This window comes from Oppia nitens, unplaced genomic scaffold (genome assembly GCF_028296485.1).
Source record: "Oppia nitens isolate AA-2021 unplaced genomic scaffold, nextdenovo-longstitch-racon4-pilon3 scaffold10_pilon_pilon_pilon, whole genome shotgun sequence".
In the NCBI taxonomy this organism is placed as follows: Eukaryota; Metazoa; Arthropoda; class Arachnida; order Sarcoptiformes; family Oppiidae; genus Oppia; species Oppia nitens.
The window spans coordinates 2,272,111-2,298,033 of NW_026533189.1; the positions used below are offsets into that span (position 1 = coordinate 2,272,111).

At 21.1% G+C, this 25,923-nt stretch overlaps 2 protein-coding genes across 2 annotated transcripts; both read left to right on the forward strand.

The window, feature by feature from the left end:
- Positions 1-12,856: 12,856 nt before the first annotated feature.
- On the forward strand, positions 12,857-16,216 carry LOC128954125 (uncharacterized). Its single transcript, XM_054299726.1, has 2 exons — positions 12,857-13,901; positions 15,554-16,216. Exons 1-2 carry the CDS (start codon positions 12,865-12,867, stop codon positions 15,960-15,962), a joined length of 1,446 nt encoding a protein of 481 aa, XP_054155701.1. The 5' UTR covers positions 12,857-12,864; the 3' UTR covers positions 15,963-16,216.
- Positions 16,217-19,084: 2,868 nt separating this feature from the next.
- LOC128966257 (uncharacterized) lies at positions 19,085-24,432 on the forward strand. Its single transcript, XM_054313109.1, has 7 exons — positions 19,085-19,455; positions 19,951-20,030; positions 20,249-20,431; positions 20,624-20,663; positions 20,778-21,160; positions 23,037-23,661; positions 23,762-24,432. Exons 1-7 carry the CDS (start codon positions 19,320-19,322, stop codon positions 24,052-24,054), a joined length of 1,740 nt encoding a protein of 579 aa, XP_054169084.1. The 5' UTR covers positions 19,085-19,319; the 3' UTR covers positions 24,055-24,432.
- Positions 24,433-25,923: the final 1,491 nt, after the last annotated feature.

Genomic DNA, 25,923 nt, shown 5'->3' on the forward strand with positions numbered 1-25,923 from the left:
CCCCCTCCTCCGAGTGCAAATGTAATATGTGAATCTCTCCTAACATTAGCTCAAACTACAAAAAAAAGACTAAACAAATATAATTTCAATCTAAATGATAGTCACATTTAGGATTCAGAAACAAAATTTTCTGAAAATTTTATACTCCGACAGGTGCTGATCATGATAATGATCATGGTCAATTTATTATCAACTAACCCATGTTATAAAACTAGTTAATTTACATAATTCAAAATATCCCTGATATAATATGCCTGTTTATGTACTGTAATTTATTTATTTTGCAAAAAAAACACACTGGCACATTTTATTAGAATGTATACATTTATTAGAGATAAAATATTTTTGTTTAAACAATATTAGCAAAAAATAATAAGTTTTATATTGAAATCCAAAATAATATACAAAGAATATACCGGTATATATATATATTGTAGACTACTATCATAATATTGATTAACAAAATTTTATCATTTAATCTCTTAATCTCCTAGTAATCCTGTCTCAGTAACATATTTTTATTGACTAATTTATATTGATTAATTATTAATAATAATTTATTATAATAATAAAAGTGATAAATTACTGTAGTCATAAATTATAACGTATAAAAATTATTTGTGTTTTATCTAATATACTATTATTCAAATTAAAATTTGTTAAATAATAATTATACATATTTAATTTTATAAATCAAAAACATTAATTCAAGATAGTACCCTGCTAGTAAATTAATTTTAATAGTTTTTCTAGTAAATCTGCAATTAGTATTATAATAAATAAATGTATAGTACACTCGTTTAATTCATTATTAATTCATTAAGGTTAAAATTCATTAAAATAAAAAAACTTTATAAATAAAATAATAAAGAAAAATAATTTTTTTAGTTCAATACTGTGTATTGAGATAAAAGTTATAAAGTGTTTCATAGTATATACGAATATAAGTCAATATACTGTATAAATATTTGTTGTTATATAAAATCTATTAAAAAAAGATTTATTTTTTATTAGAAATCAATTTCTAATTTTATTTTTGTTGCTTGTTTATTTTAAAAAATATATTTCTTTTATATATAAATGTACATGTAAAAATTGATGAAAATTTGATATATTTTAAAAAAAAAACCTTTTTTAAATAAATTATAAGAAATATTTTTTCATTTAGTTTTTTCCACTTATTATATTATATATATACTATATATTTTATAATTTATATATTTTTATAAATAAGTCAAATAAAGTTAAATCAAAATTTTTTTAATACATTATTCATCTAAATTATATACAGTAATATCGTTTTATTTATACTAGACTTACATTACTAGAGTTATACTATTATATTATAAACTATAATATATAATAATTTATATATATTAAAAATCAGTCATTCAAAATGTTTCAAGGTACAAGTAATAAAAATTTATTAAATAGAAAATTGAATTATCAAAAAAATAAATAAAACTAAATCTGTTAACAAAATATTGGTCACAATATGACTCAATTAATATTTGATTAGATTTTGTTTTATCCTTTACTTACGTCTAATCTATGACTTTGATTTTTTTTAATGTTTTACTGAATGTTTAGTTAACGCAATTTGCTTTTAGACAAGTGTAACAACTCATTTAAACTTATAATATCTAATGAATTTATAATTATAATAATAAATAAATGACCATGGTAGTGATTGTAGTGATGGTCATTGACGTAATTTCAATTGTTATGATTCAACGTTTATATAACTAATAATCATGATATGACTTCAATAATCAAACTAAAGTATTTATATACAAATATATTTATGTAATAAATAATGATTTTAGTTAATAATAAAAAATAAAATCACAAAAACATATTTTTTAAAAACATTTCATAATCTACTTTTATTTACCAATATTTCAAATATATTTTATTTATTTATTGTAGATACTATTTATTATTTTTATTTCATTCATTATTATTTTTGTTGTAAACAAATAACTAAACTAATGGATCAATTAATTGATTGACTTTTATAAACAGTATATATTATTATATTTAGACAGAAAGAGAGAGAAAGAGAGAGAGAAAGAGAGAGAGAGAAAGAGAGAGAGAGAGAGAAAGAGAGAGAGAGAGAAAGAGAGAGAGAGAGAGAAAAAAAATATATACCATTCAGTATATGAATAACAAGAGTCGAGGGTTTATATTTCCTCGAGTCTGACAAATCTAGAGTTGACTCTTTAAGTGTGTACCTGTCTATATGTATGTGTATGTGTATGTGTATGTGTATGTGTATGTGTATGTGTATGTGTATGTGTATGTGTATGTGTATGTATGTGTGTGTGTGTGTGTGTGTGTGTGTGTGTGTGTGTGTCAGTGTGTATTTGATGTATAATTTCTCTCGCTATATATAAATTGGTCAAAAAGTCAAATAGTATTTTAAAAATTCATAATAACATTATATAATATATTAGAAGCAATGCTACAAACGTGTGGAAGGCGTGCATTGCATGCCTGATGTCAACACTACACGAGTCGACTACCAGTTCTCTGTTTTTTACTTTCATACAGTCATAACATTAAACGACACCCGACTTTGCGCACATAGACTTCAAATCCAATTGACTTATGCGGCGCTTAAATCAAGTCATACTTACAAAAAAAATCTATCTTTCCATAGCTTATGTGTTATATAAAGTATAATAGCTTAGAGAGCACCGGGATCTGTGTGTGTTATATATATATATATTATATGTATAAATATAAATGTTTATGTACTGGAATTCAACAAAATTGCTTTATTTAGTATCAGAATTAGTAATGTTTTGGACATAATTTTCTAATTGTATGAAAACTTGTAAGTTTTTGTTGTTATTATTTTATTTTTGTTTAAATATAATTATTATTGATTTTAATATTGTAAACTTATCTATTATTATTATTATTATTATTATTATTATTATTATTATTATTATTATTATTATTATTATTATTATTATTATTATTATTATTATTATTATTATTATTTGTTTATTTAAATTTAAATTATAATGTATATGCAAATTATAAATTAAGATTTATGACAAATGTGCGCTCAGACACACACACATAAACTGTACAAACAGTATATAATATATAAATAAGTTGAGTACATAAAAACACATAAATTTAATTATAAATATATATAATAAACAAAAATAATTTATATCTACAGTAAATGCATGGACACAATTAAGTTATGTTTAACTTATACAAAAATTCCTTATCATTTTAGTATTATTATTAATCATGTGTATTTTAGGTGTTTAAAAAACTTAAAATGGTTAATTTGATTTTTTTTTCTGCAAAAAAATAGTAAAATAATAATTATATTTTAGTTATATTTTATATTAAATGTTAAAATTATATTCTAATTAATTTTTTAATTTGTTTACTTATTATTATCAAAACAGCTAAGAAAAAAACTGTTTTAAAGTAATTTATTTTATATTTAATAATTATAGCAAATTAATAGTTTTTAAGTTAATTAAGTATATTGCTAAAGTTTAAATATGCATATGATATGTTTTTAACAAATATACAACATTGAGCAAGCTGAAAAAATAATTTATTAATCAAAATATGCTAACTTATTATTACACTATAGTTTCGCTTTTTGCAAGTTTTACAACAAAAAAAAATCAAATTTTTAATTTCTATGTTAATATTTGTATAACTGTTTTTTAAAAAATGATATAATTACATATTAATATGTATTTTAAAATATGTTATTGTATTTAAATATTATTTTTGCATTAAAAACATTTACATATAGTTTTAAAAAATCTAGAGAATCTATTGTACTTAATATACTCTATTTATTTAAAAAAACAATATTTTATATTTAAGTTTTCAATGTTTTTTAATGCTGTACTTAAAAAAATATTTCAAAAACATTTTTTATGTGAAATAATTTCTATTAATAAATCTTGTATAAAATTTTATTTCAACAAGATTAATTATTAAAACTTGATGACTTGACTAATAGTATAATTAATCAATGTAATAATGATAGTGATTAATTAATTAATAGATTATTATCTAATATTTTTAAGCAAGTTAATTTTATATAATATGAACAGTATATTTGATAATTTATATTATAAGCATAGTTAATAAATAGTAAAGATATAAATTATAATATTGCATTAGCTTTTATAGATTAATAAATGTTTTAAATATAATTTATTTATCTATAAATACAATTACTTTTTTTACTGATTAATAAAATGCATATAAGTTTTTAAAACATTATATAATATGTTTATTATAATATACAGTGGTTATATTTATAAAACTAATTTAAATAATTTAGCTTAAATGTTAAAAATATTTTTTTTGTAGAAATTAATGCTAAATTAAATGATATTAATACTGACTAATTTTGATTGTAATATAATATTTTCCATATTTTATAAGTTATAAGATTGAAATTCACAAACAAATTAATTAATTAAATTTTGTTTTCTTTGAAACTAAATATATTTTTTAAATATAATTTAATTATTTATTATTAAATGTTCTGTTATATATTCTGTTATATATTCTATATTTTTATGTTAAAATAATATAAATAAAAATTAAATAATTTTTATTTAAAAAAAAATATTAAGCTTTATGATGAGACTTGATTTATTTATTGATTTTTTATTCAATTAAATTAAATATAATATGCTATTTATTTATAGATCAGTGTATATGAAATAAAACTTATTTTTTTATTATCTTGAGTCTTCAATTTTTTTATAAAAACTATACTACTAATTAATTAAATTAGAAAATTACAATAAGTTATTTATATGTTTAATTTTTTTTATTTGTTTTACTAAATAAACAAAATATTAATTAATTACTTTAGCAAACTGTCTTTGATATACATTATATATAAATATTAATTAAAAAACTTAGATTATATTAGATTATAATTAAATAGAAAAATATTAAATTTTGTTATCTGATTTATTATTTGATATATTTTTAACAATTTTTCAAAAAAAATATTGTGTCTAAAATATTTGATAATTTTGATTTGTAATTAATATTTTATTTCAAAAAAATATACCAAAACTGCTAAATAATAATAAATAAACAGTAATCAAACGTTATGTTAGTAGAAATATAGCGCCAATTGATGTTTAAATCAGTCAATAGTGTATATGGTATGCGTGTCTAACCTAACCATACCATCATTCCTGACTGACACTGGCTTAGAGACCTCCCACTCCACGTGTAGACCTTTTTTACTATATATTCTACTATATATAAAATTTATATATATATTGTACTCAATACAGTATATGGTGACTGARTTTCTTGATATAACAGACAAAAAATAATCAATACTCATTTAAGTTTTTTTTTACTTTTTTTTGATAGACTTTATTTTAATATAAATAATTTTGAATAAATTAGTTCGATATAATATTTTTATTATTTAATTATTATTAAAAATACTGTATATAATTTTATGTCTATATATAATTAATTAGAGATAATTAAATCATATTATTGCAATTTATATTACATACATTATATTATATAGATCTTATATTTCCATTTATCAAATTAATTAAATTGTTAATAATTAACACCAAGTTTTATTGTATTAATTGTCAAAATAATTGATAAAAATAAATAATAATATTAATATTGTTTACTAAAATTTATAATAATTAACATTTATATACATACATAAAATTAATAGAAATTATGTTTTAAATTAATTGACTTCTTTACATTACATGCATATATACCGTATTAAATATATCTGTTATAAAAAATTTTGATTTTTTATTTATTTTTAAGGTTTTTATATTTATATAAAAATTTTATAAATTAGCATACATAAATTATACAATATATAGAATATAACAATTAAATGCAAAACTATTTATATCTAAAAGTTGTTAATTATGATTTACTATTATAATTAACTAATACTTATGGAATATATTTTAAAATTTAAGATTAGCTTAATATAAGAAGTTTATGTGTTAAATGTCAATAAAATATTATTTATAGTTTTTGGTCACTATACCAAATATAATATAAATTTAAATATAATTTAAACATAAATATATACACATATATGCACTCATTGCATGACATAAGGTATATTTGTATATAATGTAATATATATATATATACAGTATATATAATATCATTTTACTTATTAATTATTATTATTATTTTTGAATATCTTTTTTGAATTTTTTTATATATAGTATATTTTTGCCATATTTTCACTTGAATTTATAACATTAAAATATTATTGAATAAAATATATAATAATTAACATTAGTGTCTATATCATAATGACTTTCATTCTCAATATACAAACAAACTTTGAAAAGTTTGTTTTCTGGAATCTATATGTCATTGTATATGTCTGTGTGATTCTGATTTCAGATTCGGTTAGAACATCAAAAATAATGTATAAGTGATGAGCAACAAAAATGACCTATCTCATCAGAAACATGAACAAAATGGCGGTCAAAGAGAAAAAAATACAATTTTAAATTTTAGATTGGATTCATAATAAAACATAGAAATTTAGTATAGGATTGTTTGTACTAGTATTTATTTATTTTGTAATTATCATGGTTAAAATGATCAATAAAATTAATTTTTATAAATATGAACTGATTTTTTAAAATGTACAAAAATGTATAATATTAGTTATATAAAATAATGATTAATCGTAATGAATATTATTGGTATTAATGAATATAACACAAAACAATGGAAATATCATTAATAGATATTTAATTATAATATGACTCATATGAACTAAAAATTATAAAAAAATATTTAAAAAATATTAAATTATACAATCTTTTTATTTTTAATAATATATATGTTGGGTATTTTATTTATACGAAGTAATTTATGTTATCAAAGTTTGTTTTTGACAATGCTATCTTAGCATTCTCAGCTGGTTTTAAATGAATAACATTAATATTAGTCAAAACTTATATTTCAAGATTTATTAGTTTATTTAGCAAAGTTATAATACAGTATTAATATTTATATTATTTTTGTTATAACAAAAACTTTTTTATTTTTATGAATATTACTATATGTTAAATAAAATTTAAAATTCTGCAAAAATATAAACTATAGAGTAAATAATATATATAAATATATATTGGTATTTTTAATGTGTTTTTGTTAATTTGCATAGTTTAAATAATAATCGTTTTTTAAATTAAGTATTTTTTAGCTTATACTTATTTATAATTTTATATATTTGATTTTTATATTTCAATTTTATTAATCATAATTAATATAATTTGATTTAAAAAATATTTTTTTACATTAAGTAATTTAATATTTTTCTATGTTTTTATATTTAAGTAAGTTTTAAGTATATATATATATAAGTATGTATATATATAAGTATGTATATATATAAGTATGTATATATATAAGTATGTATATATATAAGTATATATATATATATATTATAATATTATAATTTTATAATAATTTATGTCAATAGAGGACATAATATATAAATTTTTTAGAATATTATATAATTGTTGATAATATAATTTATAAAAATATATTACACACAAACACATACACGTGTTGAACATTTGCATTGTCATCAATATTGGTTGAAAAATATTTATTTATAAATTAAAAAAATATATAATTATCTTGTTTACAATAATTATTTGTTTTTATTAAACAGTTATAAATAAATAAAATTGCATATTGTATTTGATAAATAGAAATTTTAGCAAGATCAATGTTTTTTGGATGCTATTGTAGCTATCTATTTCTACAATAGTATTATAAACTTTGTATATACGGTACTGTAAATGTATAAATTAGTATTAACTGTAAATTTTGATGTACAATAATACATCAATAATACAGTATTACAGCACTAATATAACACAAGCAATGTATTTGTAATCAAACTATTTTCAATAACTGTTACGATTGTTAGCAATAATATCGCTATCCGTCCAACCAAACGGTTTGACCTAAATGTAAGTTAGCACACAAACACAGGTATGCTATTAAATTGAAGATTACGACTAACTGTTCCCAATTGATTATCCAATGGTCAACATTAGTATTATAGGATTAATAATGTTATTAATAAAAGATTATAGATTGAATTTTTATTTTGTGTACAGTAATTATACTAACTAATTCAATTTAATTGAACAATACATTTTTTTAATTAATAAAATACTATACTAAATTATTAATTAATTAATTTTTTTTAGCTATTTTTATAACATTTGTTAACTAGTTTATTTAATATTGCACAAATAAAGTGTTGCAAATTGTATGTCAATTATTTTGTTGTTGAAAGTTTTATCAAGTTTATTGGTCATTGAAACCAAATAATTTAACTTAAAAATTTACTAAGTTTACTTTATGAAAGCTTATTTAAGTGATATTGAATTGAATTGAAATTATTATTTATTTTATTTATTTTTTATAATGATTTTCTGCTACAAACTTAATCTGATACTGTAATAAAACAATAAATAAATATACAGTATATACTATATATATATCCATTAAATAAATATGATAAATATTTATATTGTAAGTTAACATTATCATTATATATACAGTATATATCATATATCATATACAGTATTATACTATCGTATATTATAAAATATAGTAAATTTTTAAGAGCTTTTAGATTTAATATTTTAATATTTTGTTTTTTATCAAATGATAATAGCAATAGCAATAATAATAATATTGTATATAAATATTTTTGGTAACAAAACTGGTAACAAAGTTTTTTTAAATAAAAAAATTGCTCGATGCTATTATATTGTAAATGTTTAAATATAATATTATGACTAAATTATTATAGAGTCTATATTATAGACTCTATAATATACAGTAGACTACAGTAGACAGACTAGTCTAAAATGACAACTCACATGTGTGTCTCATTTTATTTAGATTTTACTAAATATAATTTATAGGTTATTAAAATTTTTTAAAAAAATATTTATCATGCTTGATTGGATAATAATTAAAATTAAAAAGCTATATACTGCATATTAGAGGGGGGAACCGAAGAGTTTTTTAGGAACCGCAACCGAACCGTATCTCAAAGTCAAGAACCGAACCGAACCGAAACCGAAAAATCTAAAAATCCTAAACCGCAACCGAACCGTTACTAAAAATCAGGAACCGAATGAAACCGGAACCGAACCGTAATCTTACATAAATAACGTTAATAATATTAAGGGGGTAAAAAGTGGGCTTAAAATTTAAAAAATTGATTTTTATATTTTTATTTATTGTTATAAAATACAGTTATAATTAAATTAGTATAAGTTATAGTTATTATATTTATTATAATATATAAACTTATAAATATAATTTTATAACTAAATTAATAATTAATTAAAATAGAAAAATTTTAGTTAATAAATAATTAAAAGTTATAAATAATTATTTTTTAAATGCAATTATAATATTAATATAAAGTAATAATAGTTAAATAAAAATATTTAATAATATTAACAACAGTATTTCTAAAGATAATTTTATTTGTGCTATTAATTTAAACTCAAATCGGTTTTTAATTAAAACCGTTTTAAATCTAAAACCGTTTTTAAAGCCGAAACCGTTTCTAAAACCGGAACCGTTTTAAAACCGAAAGCTAAAAACAAGAACCGCAACCAAACCGGACCTGAAAAACAGGAACCGAACCGAACCGAAACCGAAACCGAAACCGAAACCGAAACCGAAACCGAAACACAAAAACCAAAACCGTGATAAAACCGTTTCGGTTCCGGTTTCATTCGGTTTTATGAAACCGAACCGTTTCGGTTCCTCCCTCTACTGCATATATATATAATAAATATAGAAATGTCAGCAAATCTGCAAAAAAAATGTTATTTTAATATTTAAAAAAATAATTTTGAATTTTAATAATAATCTGTTTATTTGCAAATAAATGCTTATTTATCCAACATTACTATGAAGTTTAAATAATTATTTTTTATCTTTTTTGAGAAAAAACAATTTGATTGAATGTTAATGTGGTTTATAATGTTATTACTGAGAATAAAACATTTATTTATGTCAAATTAATTTTTTTACAACAAAATTTCAGTTAAATACGTTTATTTTTTACATTTTCATCAAATTTATTTATAACATATATTAATTTGTCATTTCTCACTAATATTTTAATAAACATTTAAATAAATAGAAAGACTGCAAAATATATATATAAAAATCTAATAGTTTTTATTTAGAAATACATATAAATATAATGCATTATTTTTATAATATTCCATACAATAAGTTATAATTTTTTTTATAGAATATTCTATATTTACTATTCAGTATATATATAGAAATAGTGAATAAATTAGTCTAAAAAATGCGTACAAATTGTCAAAAAAAAAGTTTTTAGAGACACAAACTCCACCCAAATAGACAATAATAAGCAAATAATTATAGCATCAAAAACACTTGTAGCTAAGCGGCTAACCAACTAAGCAGAAACATAATAGATATTACTAAACATTTTCAATAATTATTTTTATATAATTTTATTCTAACACTTTGGCATAAAAAATATGAATATTATTATTTGATTGTATGTTATAATAAAATTGTAATATATAAAGTATAATTTATATATTGTGTTAAGTAAAGTAACATTTCATTAGATTATTTCAAAAATCATATGGAAGTTTCATATTATTAAATATATTTTTTTTAATCACAACTATTAAAAAAAATTAATTATATAATAGTTATATCTAAACATATTTTAAATATTAATATTATTATTTTATGCTAAATGAAAATGAAAAATTGAAATCTTATTTTTATTATAAAAAATATTACATAAATCAGCACTATTTTAAATATAAAAAATGAATACTATTAAAGTAACTAGGTTATGTAAAGGTTTTTATTAGAACATTAATTAGATTATTATTATTATTATTATTACTTTATCTTTTTATCTATTTATCTTTTTATTTAGATTTACAATTTTTTGTATATTTTTTTATTATTTGTTACTATAAAATATTAATATTATAATTATTTTTTTTCTCTATAGTGTATTTGATGGTATTATTTTTTACTAAACATTCCACCAATTTATCGATTTATATCAATACAAAAGTGATATAAAATTAGAAAACGTATTAAATTGTAAGTAAATATTTATGATTTTTTAGTGTAATTATATACAATTCAATTAGTCTTATAAATTATATAATTATTGTAATTCAAATTAAATGAATTCAATTAATAATAATGTGTATGTGGGTGGCATATATTTTAGTAAATAATGTATCAAATTGATACTAAGTAATTGATTTGAATTATCTAATTTAATAATATATATTTATAGTTAGAGATTGTGAACAAAAATAATAGATAATAATAATTAATTGTATTATTAGTCATAAATATTAGTTTAAAAGACTTCAAAAATTTTATGGAAGTTATCTTGAAATTAGTAAAAATCTATTATAAAATTATTGGATTATATTATGAATATATTTTTTAATAAATATTTATTTTAAAAATAAAAAAATATTATTTATTTGTATCTTATTAAAATTAATTAATTTATTATAGCAAATTTATATGTATTACTYACTCTACTATTTTAGACTACTTATAATATAACAGTTTTATCTTATTATTTATAATTATAAAATTCATAGTTTTATTTATTAAAGTATTATATTATATTAATATTATATATATATAATCAATTTCATAGTTGTATCGTTTTATTATTTTTAATACAGTTATTAATAGCTTACTATTAAAATATTGCACTTATAAATTAATTGAATAAAAATTATAATAGTTTTTATTACATTGTCATTACTATTAATATATTTAATATTATTTTATATAATTATTATATATCATATTTATAATCATATTTTAATTAATCATTTTAAATTTAAAATCATTATATTTTTATTAATATGATAATAATTATATATCAATTACCTATAAATATATATAACATACATAATTCAAAACAATTTTATAATCACTTTTAAAAATATATTATTTTCAAAAAAAGTATCTATTTTGAAGTCCTATACCTAAACAGTGCTAACTATCCATAATTTTTTTAGACATTTATAGTGACTAAATGTGTTGTAAACTGTGTATGTTATAAAAATATTATTATTATTATTATTAATTTTTTGTAATAAAATTATTTTACAGATTGAATTTGTGACTGCAATAACACAATGAACTCAAATTTGTTCAAATCAATAGTTATCTGATTATTTATATATATATTGACTATTGTTTGCATATATATATATATATATATATTAATATATAAGTGAAAAAAATAATCTACAAACTGCAGGGTTTTAATCTCTGTAATATTAATAATAATATTAATACTAATATTAAAAAAACTGCTAACTATATGCCTGTTTAGAACATTGTATATTAAGAGACTGTGGGGGAACAGTAGTACTTTTTTTTAAAGACATTTATTGGTTTGCCATACAGTCATACATACCTGAGCTACAGTATTAAAGATATCAATAATCATTTTTTTATTTCACTACTCACAGAGAGAGTGAAATAAAGTTTTTTTTTGAAATAGTTATAAAAATAAAGAGTTTCTTATCGTTATCGCTATATTCAACACAAATACCTAATAATAAATAATCTTTTGAGAAATATTAGGTTATAAAAAGCAAATTTATTTCCATTAAAATCATTTTACACACAAGTTTTGTGTGGTTTTCATTTATTTATTTATATATTAAATAAAATATATATAYAATAATAAACTACTGGTGCTATTATAGCCCTAATGAAAATCAATTAGTCATGAATGAGGAGCTAAACAATTGGTTTTATTCGTTAACATTGAGTGAATTACAACAGTATGTCATACGGTTGGAGACGGAAAATGAAAAACTGGTCCGAGAGCTGACCGAAACAAATAAATTGAATTTTATTTTGGAAAGTATAGCCAAAAGTACCCAAACAGGGTATACATTACTCAGAAGGATTATGATCAACAAAAGTTGTAACTGTAATGAGCACTTGAATGTAGATTTCAGACAATTGCTCGGCGAGTCTATCAAAGAAACCAATCAGTTTCTCAGTCGGCTTCAAATGTTTCAACAAAATCTGGAACCGGCCGTCAATATCGACGACCGGACATCTGAGTCGATACCATCGTCGTCGGTATCGCCGTTACATTCGGAACATCCGCTTGTCATCGACCTGTCCAACGACACCACCAACAACAACAGTCAGACGTCAAAAGGATCGCCATTTTCAGTGAACTACAGAAGACAGTCAACTGATGATAAGGAGTCGTCGTCACTGATGAGCGAATCGCCCCACAGTTCCGGCTACGAGTCTAACGATTATAATGCCGAACATCAAACAGTGGCCATCACTCGCGTACCGAATCTAGTCTTTCACAACGACTACAATTCGACCCATAAATCGGAATCTCATTTCAGACCAAAAGCCACAATAACTGCTTCATCTGTTGCCAATGTGGCCACTGGTCGTCGGCCGTCAATAAACAATGATTTGCCTCAAAATCTAACATTACCTAAGAGTTCGCTTAGAGCACAACAAGTATCGCCGGCGGCGGCGGCGGGGACACAATTGCCGCTACCGATAATGGCGACCAACACAATGACCTCAGCTCGAGAGTCGGCCACTAATACCCAAAATAACAATAATTCAAACGTATTGTTTACCGCATCCAATGGCTCTACAATCGGTCCAATCAATGGCTCGTCACAGCACTTGCCTAATAGGTGTTCAAATTGTGACCTAAGCTTTAATTTGAAGTCTAGTCTCGATCAGCATTTGCTCACACATTTGACCCCAACCTTTACAATGTAAGTAAACCTTTCAATAGATGACTGACCTTAAATTAATTTATCTATATTTTATTATAAATTTTTTAAAGTTATTAAGTTTAATTTTAGAAACGTGTATTAAAACTAATTATTTTTATCATTATCATATTAATAATAATATTATCATTATTATATATTGTGGAACATTTTTTAATCATACATAAAATAGTAGATTATTAATTATAAATAATTTTAGATAAAACTAGTAAAAAATTATTTCACATTTATTGCAATCATATTATGTTATATTACTTTGTGCTCTCTCTCTCTCTCTCTCTCTCTCTCTCTTTCTCTCTTTCTCTCTTTCTCTCTCTCTCTKTCTCTCTCTCTCTCTCTCTCTCTCTCTCTCTCTCTCTCTCTCTCTCTCTCTCTCTCTCTCTGACTCATTCACACTAATAATGTTATCAAAATCACATTACTTTTTAATAAATTAAACTACCTGTGCATAAAAAAGCAAACTGTTCTTTGAGGTTAAGAACATACTCAATGCACTAATAATCACCCGTATGTTTGTAACAATTTGGTTATTTTTAATATTAGTAATTAGTAGTGTTAACAATTAGCAACAAGTACATTTATTGAAAAAAGTGCAGTACATACTAGATGCACTAGATACACTTTATACTACTTACTATATATGATATTAACTAAATAATATCAATTAAATTTATAATACAAAAAAAACTGAGCAAGATTAATTTGAAACAAATCAAGGTTAAATTTATCTTGTTACATTGTACAACTATTTTTATGTATATAATTTTGATTTATAATTATAAAAATTTATATTAATAATAACATTTACATTATTTATTATTAATTATATATCATAGTATTGCAAATGTATTTTATAATAGCAACGCTGGGGGTTAAGTTTTATCATTAAATTATTATTATTTTTAAAAAAAAATAATTGTACTTGGAAATACTGTCCTTTTATTAATTACTAGTTATTATGAACTTATAAATTGTTGAGAAAGGTAATTATTTTCTATTTAAAAAAAATAAAATAAAATTTATTATCAAGGGTAATTTAAGTCATATGAATGAAATACTGTACAGTATTTAACTGATATTAACTGTTTTTTGATAAATATCTAAGTGATTGCATTGAGTAAAACACTTAGAGTAATTAAATATAATTTACTATATACATTTACTATGTTATACAACTATTTTTCTATATAATAATAAAAATATTTTATAATTTTAGTTTTTTAGTATAATATACGGCTTATCAGATTAAATTGTCACAACCATAAGTTTATAACAATTGTTTGCAACAAAAAATAATATGATAATAGTATTAATATTTTATTGTATTTTTTTCTAGTCATTTATAATTACATTGGCTTATACTGGTTAAAAAAATAGGAACTGTAGATATTTTATCATTAATATGAAATAATTAATCAGTATTAAGTGTATATATATCAGGCAATAATTGTTAATAATATGTATTTCACAAATAATACACTAGAAATTATTTCAATGTTATCACATTATCATAAAAAAATGTATTATCATTAAAAAAAAAAAAAGATTTATTGCAAAAAGTTATTGAACAATTATTATTACTTTATTCAATATTTAATTTTAATATTTCATTAATTTTTTGAAACCTATTATAGACAAAGAGCGGGTAGAGGACGGCCGGCCAAAAATGACTCGCGTATACTACGGGTGACCGATAGTGATCTAAACATATTGCGTATGAATACCGGTGCCGGCGGACGAATCAGTTTGCAGGCATTGGAAACACTGAGGCGACAAAAATTTACCGGCTATGGCCGATACCGGTGCCCGTGGCCCGACTGTGGCTATACGCCACACTTTTTGCGCGATTTGCGCCGACATATGTTTAAGCATACGGGCGACAAAAAATACAAATGCGATTACGATGGCTGCGATTTTATCACCGTCTGGAAGACCAGTCTACTACAGCACCAGAGAAAAAAACACAATATATCTCCCGATCCCAGCAATATTTTGCCCAAATCACCCACACCTAATCATACAGACAATTCCATGCTCATGTAGATAGACTAGACTTACCATTTTACGTACATATACAAAACCGACATACATTCAACAATCATTAACATAAACAGTTTATGAGAACCGAGAGACTCGTATTAGATTATATGTTGGGGCTCTGGGTTGGACAGGTATAATATGTCTAATCATATTTCAATTGTGTGTCTATATAATGTATGTGTGTATGAAATTATATTATGTGCTGTATATATATATACTTTATTACTATATGATTAAAAGTGTTATTCAATTGTTATGYCGGTTTCTACAGTAAACTCTATGTGGAAAAAATTAAATATTAAAGTTTATTTGTCAAGTTGCTGGGTAATTATCAATTAATAATAGTAATAATATATATATATATATAACATAACATAACATAACATTAGATGATAGTAATCTACAGGTATACTAATATAATATTGTAATAATTCATATCAATAATTTTTTTAATCTATTATTATCTCAATTTTTGATGTGACCAAACAATTATTTTTATTATATGTTTTGCTAAATATAACTTATACTAATATGATTATTAATATTATGATTATCATAATGTAAAATATATTCGTCTATTTTTATTAGACAATTAAAACAAATTATATATTTAAAAAAWATATAAATGAATGTTAAATAATAAGAATACTATTTAAAAATAGCTAAAATAAGCTATTATTAAAATTATTATGACTTACACTACATTTTTGTAATTATTTGCCTAAAATAAGTTAATTTAAAAACAACGAATCCGTTAATAATTAGGCAAAAATAACTATCTAAAAAAATTAAACTACAATTATTATAAATCAATAATAATTTTAATTATTAGTAAAAATTTGTTTTATATAAAAATATTATTCTTATTGTTGTTGTATATAATATACGGTATTTTAGTATTTGTTAATTATTTATCAAATATAATATTTATAATTACAATAATATATATTAACATTCCGTTATATAAATAATTTATAAATTAATATTTATGTTTAATATGATTTTTAATAACAGTTAATAAATTTAAAAAAATTGTAGTTACAGTGACTTTATATATTTAAYTAATTATTTTTTTGTAAATATTCTTTACTATAATTATTTTATTAAAAAAATTTATGTTTGTGATATTCATTGTGATATTATTATTATATTAAAAAAATAATGTAACATTTTAATTTAATTACATTTTTACGTCCATGTAATGTGCATTATTAACAGGGTACCATTGTAATTATTTATTTTTATTTATTATAAAAATTCATAACTAATTAACTTGTTTTTTATGTCTTAATATAGTCATTAATTTGTTGTTTATATCATTAAATTAATATTTATAACAGTATATAAAGTGTTTTATACATAATATACAGACACAAAATAATAAATTATTGGTATAATTACTTTTACTAATTGTAATAAGTTTGAATTATATGTTAAAAATTGTAATTTACAATATGTTTATTTGTGAAAATGATAATAAAATATTTTTACATTAAAATGTAATTTATAATTATTAATTATTTTACATTTATATTTTAATAATAATTCAAAGTTAAAAAATAGTTCAAATATATAATACATATAACTAATTTTGTTAGATTTATTATTATTTTTATTGAAATTTAAACGACAAAATTTAACTTTATTAATTATTTTGATAATGTTGATTAACATACAGTAATAACTTTTATTATATCATAGATTCAATTATATAGTAATATAAGTTTATTTAGCAGAATCTATGTGTCGCTACATTGACTGTTACTGTATATACTGTAAAATTTATATTATATTAATAGATATAAATTAAAATCTAATAAACAAATTGAAATACTAGAAGTTTAGGACAAACATAAAGTAAATTAATTGATATCTATGTTTCCGACGTATTATTATTATAGAAATAATTATAGATATATATTTAAAGTTAAACTAACTATATATTTGTAATAATATCATATATAGTATTATTGTAAGTAAAATATTTTTTTTTAAATCTCAAATTAAAAATATTAGTAATATCACCAAGTTTTTTTTAAATATTTCTATTTTGTTATTTAACAAAAATGTTGTTATATTTTTTATAGGACTTAATAAAATAAATTAAATTTTATGATTCAACAAATAATTTGGTAAATAAAAAAATAGAAAATTGAAAGTTTCAATTAAGATCAACAAAATTAAGATTAAAAAAATAAATATTTTGCTATATTTTTTCATTAGTTGACAAACCTATTGATGATGACATTGAGCCAATAATCTGATAACAGTTTTACTATAAAAATTTAATTATTCAATTAAATAGACTGAACAGTAAAATTTTTTTCTAAGAGTATTAAAYTACAGTAAATTATATAAATTTATAAAATATTTTAATTTTAAAAATTATTTATTTTCTGGATATTTGTTTATTAAGTAATAATTTCGTAAAAATTAAAAATTAAATAAAACAAATGCCATGTTTATAAAATAAACAACAAAATTTGATTTTGAATTTTTAATGTTTATAATATTTGTTTATATAAATTTTCGATTATTTAACACAAATTAGATTATATTGATTACGATTTTATAATTTTTTCAATTAATATTACTTTATTACCTATTATTTTATTAAATAATAATTATATTTTTCTAAATTTTATTTACTTTTTGTTCAAAAACTATAATTTGATAAACATTTGTAGCACTGGTCACTCTACTCGACAAAATGTTATCACAATTAATATATAGTTTTTCATATTTCTTAATAATTTTTGAATTTTTAGTCCTTGAATTTAGACGATATGTTTGGATGATTACTTCAAACATCCTATGTTTTGTGATTTTAACAAAAAAAATAAAATAAATATTTCACACAACAAATATACACATTTAGTGTTCATAAAATTGGTATCATTTATATCTACACATTAGATATGAAATGCAAGATATGATACATTATATAATTTATAAATATAATGTAGTAATCATTAATTTTCATCAAAATAACATCATATTAAATAAAAAAATATTTTCATTTGTCGTTACATTTGCTGGTCATTGCAATAAATATCAATAATATTCATATACTGTATATACCGTATAAATTATTGCCAACCACTTGATGTTTGCATCTAATTTGTTAAATAAATATTTAACATTTAGCAGTGTAGTAGTGATTCAGTGATTAAATATATACAATCTATGGTAGAAGTGATAGTGGGATAGTACTGGTAGATTGAAAGGACTGGTAGATTAAAAATACAGTAGTGCTTCTGTGGATAACATACAGTCAATAGTTTTTCAACTCTCGGTTGACATCTATACCGATATTTTAAGTGTGTATTTCTGTTATTAAAAAGAAAGAGAGAGAAAAAAATGAATGAATTGATTATTAGTCGGTTTATTGGAAAGTTTACTAACATATCGTGTCTACTATTGTTTGCCATACTATTCATTAGTAGTATACAACTGTCACCAGTAGTAGTCAATGCCTATATCGGCAGTGATATAAGTATGACTTGATTTTTTGATTTTTGTTTGTTAGCGTACACTGAGAAAAATGTTGTCTTAATTTTCGTTAACTAATAATTAGTTGTGTTTTTGTACACTACATGACTATCATTGTGTCTCATATTAATTAAGTGCAAAATTAAGTTTAACTTTTGTTTTGTTTTTTTTAGATAAAAATATATTTTTGTTTTAATTAAATTAACGACTAATGAATACAGGCTTATATACTGTATATTCAATATATAACTTTACTTTATATACTCTATTATAGAAGCTTTTATAATATATTTAAATTTATATAAATATATAAATGTTGTTAATGTTAGAGCTTACTAACTATTTACAAACAAACATATATTTATATATATAAATAAATAGCAATTTTATGTAACCATTTATAACAAAACAAAAATTATATGTAAATTTGTTGACACTTCGTGTCTCAATATACTATATATATATATATATACTTATATTTATGCATTTTTCCCAAAAGGCATAAATCTAACGGTGACTGCGGGCGAGTCGACACATTTGAAATGTCCCATCAGTGCCAACGATGTCGACAGTAATCTTGTAATTAATTTTAATTTAATTAAAAATATTTCTATTATTTTAATTTATTCACAATGAGTTTTAATTTAATTAAAAATTATTAGTTCCGCATAAATGTTTTGGTGGATAAATTTTTATAAAAATTAATTAATTAATTCTAACTGTTAATTTTAAAATTGCATTTTTAAAAAAAATACTATATTTAAATTTTTTCAACAAAAAAATGTTCTGTCATTTAGGTAACTTGGATCCGACACAAAGATAGACATATACTAACCCAGGAGCACATCAAGTATACCAATGATGACCGATTTAAGCCTGTATTCAAACACAATCATTGGTTTCTGGTGATAGCAAACGTCAGCAAAAGCGATGCCGGAGCCTACCAGTGCCAACTGGCAGATAAAGAGACCAAAATATTGGTAAACTTATTAGAAAAATTAGTTTTTTTTGAAAATAAATAATTAGATTATATACACAGTTTAGTATAGAGGAAGAAAAATAAAATAAAATTCTAATTGTAATCATTACTAAAATTTTATAAATAATTAAATATCTTTTTTTTAATACATGTACTCTATAACTAAACAAACAAACAAACAAACAAAAAAAAGTTAGCCAACACTACAACCAATTTTCGGCTCAGCGTTTTTGGTAAACAATTTTGAATATATGTTATATAATTTATATATATATATATATACAGAATATATATATATATAATGATATGAATTGTTTATAAGTTTTAATAATTATACGCACCGGTAGATACTAAAGCAAACAAGGATGAGCTAATTGAGTTGTTAAACCTCCTGGACATGGATAGCAAGGAACAGAATATAAGAATAGAGGAGTTTCTCGAAAGGGCCGAAAATATACTGAAACGAGCAGAAGATCCGTCCGGTAATCTGAATCCGGCAATGATTGTCAATGAGTTTTTGCCGGATCCGATGCCTATGAAAAACCTTAATTTCAGTGAAGAGGGCGGATGGGGTACCTATACTGAACTCAACCTAAAAAATATGTCTATTCATGGATTCAAACAGTTAAAGATATCAAATATATCTTTTAATTTGGGTCACATTCAGCTTACAGTTCAAATGGATTTGCCTATCATTAGTCTTCAAGGAGTTTATGACATCGACGGCAAGGTTTTTATGTCTTTATAACTAATATTATTATATCATTTGTATTATTTTATTAATACTTGGGTGGAGAGAGAGATAGATAGAGATAGAGAGAGAGAGAGAGAGAGAGAGAGAGAGAAAGAAAGAAAGAAAGAGAGAGAGAGAGATAGGAGTGTAAGATATATATATATATATGTTGACCCCATTTCATAGGATACCATATTATTCATTGATTGATAATTTCATTTCATTTAATGGTTATGTTTTACTTAAGATTTCTATTTAAAAAACAGATTTTTATATTTCTGGTAATTTTGATCTAAAATATTGTTGAATTTCAATTTAATATAAAAAAACTAATTCATTCATGAATTAAAGTTACAATTTAAACAGTATATATTTAAATAAATTTTATTTTTATGTTTGAAAAATTATAATTTTAATCAAATTTTACTGGTTGTTTTAAGTTATATAATACTATATTTTTTGTTTTGTTTTAATAACTAAAAACCCGACATCACATTTACACTAATGATTTTGAAATTGATTTTTATATTTAAAAGTTATATTAATGTTTTTCAGTTTAAAGACATTTAAGAATAAAATAAAATTGAATTTTTATTTTAAATATATATTACATAATTTAAAATATAGATTTTTTAAAAACAAATATCTTATATTGAAATATTTGTTTTGAATGAAACATAACTCAACTATAATTTTTAAATTAAGATAATCATTGTTTTATATATGAAAAATAATGAAAAAATTATTTTAATTTAAAATGAATATATATTTTTTAAGTTGGTATTCATAAATAAAAAATATTTTATACATACATACAGTACAAGTTATACAGTTGTTATAGTTTTTTAAAATTTATTTATTGCATATTTAATTATATTTATTAAGTTTTCATCAACTTATAAATTATAATTATAGAAATAAAAGTTATAAAATTTTCAAAATATTTTCAAATATTTCAAGTTATCGTATATATTAATTTTATTCAACATTATTATTTTATACAAGTAGTAGTAGTAGTAGTAGTATACTGTATATATACTGTATATATATATTGTGTGAATAATTTTTATTTATACAGTATATAATACACTCTATATTTTTAAATTAAATTGTATTGACATAAATTGGTGGCCAAATTTATATATACACTGTATATAAAATACAATTCATACAAATAGATAAAAATATCATTCAATTTGATACAATTCAATAGACTCAAGTAAAAAGAGTTCAAATCGATTTTTATTTATATATATATATATATATATATACTATATATTTATTTTTATAGTTAAGTTTAGTTTGTTTTATTTCAATATATATATATATATATATATATCAATATATATTATTTTGTTTTAGTTTTCTTTATTACTATAGTATTAAATAAGATGTGTAAATGAAAACCAATTTTTAAAAATTTTGTTTTTATTGTTTGTACATTTTCTATACTTTATATACACAGTATATATATATATATATATATTAGGTTTGAGTAAATATCATATACAATAAAATGTTTGTTTGTGAAACACTGAAACTTTTCAAATTTTAAATTATTTGAAAACAAAATAAATAATGAAATTTAATGTTTTAGTAATGTTATCATAAGACTAGATAATAAATTTTTTATTTAGTTTGTTGTTTTTGTTGATTATATTCAATTGACAGCAATGGTCACCCATAGCCTATTGATGACCATTGATGTCAATTGAATATAATCAATACCAACAACAACAAACTTTTACTTAACATAAAAATAGTTTTACTTTAATAGTTTAACTTTTACTTTAGTGACAATAAAAAAAATTTAATTACATTTTTTTTGGTTGACTAATTAATTTTTTTATTTTGTATCCATTGAATATCTCAGATGGCATTTGTGCCTCTCTATGGTGACGGAAGATTCTGGATGAATGTGTCGAACATTGAATTCAACGCCTATGGATCACTGGAACCGGTAGCTGATGGCACCATTAGGATTAAGGACATTGTGATGGATGTCTATAGCGATGCCATTGAACTAGATATGGAAAATCTAATGGGCGGCGGTGTGATGGGTGGTATCGGTAACTCATTGGTTAATCAGATATCCGATTTAATATTCACAAACATCAAGCATAACATGATGGACGAACTGTCAGCTCATGTCAAAAAAATGATTAACTCTCAGTTGGCACACTTGCCTCTCGGTTTTGTCCATAAAAACTCGACCAATATTTTCGATAGTCTACTGCAACGGGCTGTCCATACATTGAACGATACGGGTGTCGATCCGCTACCGTTGCCACCGTTGACCGATAAGTTTAGTTATGATCTTATGCTGTTTAAGTTGAAGGGCGAATTGAAAGTATACGATGGCTATCTAAACGGATTGTCCAGTTTGGTTCGTACGGGTGATATTATTACCACTTATAGTAACAACGAAGTAGTATTTGAGGCCAGTATGGGATTTACCAATTTGACGGGTGGTTACAATTGGAAAACATCTGTGTTGGGTAATATCTAATATTATATTTTGATATAATATATATTTAGCGTAGCTCTAGTAGCTTATTATGCGACAATCAATATAACACTTTGTTTTACTTCAAACAGGTGGCGGACCGTCGGGATCGTCATCGCTGACAATATCGGGCATTTCATGCTATCTTCAACTAAAACAGGGTCTCCATAGAGGCGCCAAACCGACAATCAGCTCATTTCGTATCGATAAGATTAAGCACTTATGGATCGATGTCAATGGTTTGGGCAGTTGGGACTTCATACTGGAGCTCATTATGAATGTCGTGTCAAATGCATTCAAACTATCGCTGGCCAATGCTATCGGCGGTCCCGTTACTGATGCCATACAGAAAGAGTTGAATCAATTACCGATAAGTCTACTATAATGTCGTYAAAAAAAACTTCAATAATAGGACAAACATTTTTGTTTGTTTGTTTGAATAAAAACAATTGCAACTAATTTTCAGCCATAAGTAATACTTTTCCGATAATTTAATCTTAAAATGAAATTAAGTTTTTTTTGTTTTGTATTTTGTTTTTTCTATTTTACTAATGATATATAAATCAAATACTTTTTTTCTTATTTATTATTTTTATTTTTATTGACGACAAACACGACTTGTTATATACAGTATAATCTATAATCTATATAATGCTCTTCCGATAACTATTTTTCCTTTTTTTATTTTTGTTTAGTGAATATCTTATAAAATATTTATTTCATTTAGATTTTGATATACATCTATATATATATATATATATATATATAAATCGATAATTGACTATTACTTCTGCAGATAAATCATAATATTAACAAAACTCTACTAAAATACATATAAATTATAATATGTTATAATACAGAATACATAATAAATATATTTGTATGTAATATATATATGTTTGAACTAAATAAAGCTCTGTTTCAACAACAAAATAAAAACTCGTACAACATATTAATATACAGTATATAAACAGTATTTATATATATAATATATAAGTTAAATAACATATTGTATTAAACATATGATATGCCAAATGTAGAAAAAGATTAATGCAAATGTCATTTGTTATATGAAATACAAATTATTCATTTTTAATGAATAATCCCTTGAAATTTTAACCACAGATTCAAAAAAAAAGTTTGTACTTTATTTTGTAATGTATTTTTATTATACAGTACTGTTTCAAACAATTCATGTTTGCATTTATGAGAAAAACTTGTATTTAATAATAAGCATTATTTATAATTTTTTTTATGAAAAATATATTGAGAATAATATTTTAATATTTTAAAATTTATGTATAAGTAAATATATATACATATATATATATATACAATATATACGGCAATATACATACAGTATATTATGTTTTTGTATTATCTCTTTATCTTATGCATTGTATATGATTTATTTAAAAACGAATGAATAGTGAAATTTTTAATAATGAAAAGCAAAACACACAGACAAACATATTTTATTATAAAATTTAATTAAAAATTTTTGCTCAATATTTTTATATCATATGGCTAAACATTATTTCTACTAATACTGGTTTAATTAACTTTACAGATATAGTAATATAATATATATATATATAATATACAGTATACTACAGTATTATAATTATAGTATTTTATTATAATTATAAAATTTATGTATAAATATATGTATATTAATATTATATATATAGTAGATACAGTAGTATACTATAAAGCATTTGTTAATACTTGAATATTTTAAAGTTTAGAAAATTTTAATACTAATTACTTTTTTTTATCTTAAGTATATTCATTAGAAATAATTTACAAAAATATATTTTTAAAATTTTTATTTTATTATTATTTTCATAACTAATAAAACATTATATAATTATTTACAATATATTGATATAAATCTAATAATAAATACATAGATTTTTTTAGTCTAACAATACAATAGATATTATTTAGTCGTGCAAATTACTAAAACATTACTTATTAAATCGCATTACATCTAATAATAAATATATATAATTTAAATATATTTATATTTACATTGATATACAGTATATTATCAAATAGAAAATACATTTTCTCAGTAGTTTATTATGATATATCAATATAATAATAACGAAATAATAATAATAATAATACGATAATTATCTGATATACTGTATATATATATATTATATAACAAATGTATTGAACAATAGTTAGACTCTTTTATTATTATTATTATTATTATCTTTTCTCATGAAATGTGTGGACAAAATAG

Coding starts and splice junctions, on each gene's coding strand:
- LOC128954125 (XM_054299726.1), top strand. CDS start 12,865: ATGAATGAGGAGCTAAACAATTGGTTTTATTCGTTAACATTGAGTGAA. Junction 13,902..15,553: donor TTGACCCCAACCTTTACAAT/GTAAGTAAACCT, acceptor AACCTATTATAG/ACAAAGAGCGGGTAGAGGAC.
- LOC128966257 (XM_054313109.1), top strand. CDS start 19,320: ATGAATGAATTGATTATTAGTCGGTTTATTGGAAAGTTTACTAACATA. Junction 19,456..19,950: donor CTATATCGGCAGTGATATAA/GTATGACTTGAT, acceptor TTTTCCCAAAAG/GCATAAATCTAACGGTGACT. Junction 23,662..23,761: donor TTGGAAAACATCTGTGTTGG/GTAATATCTAAT, acceptor TACTTCAAACAG/GTGGCGGACCGTCGGGATCG.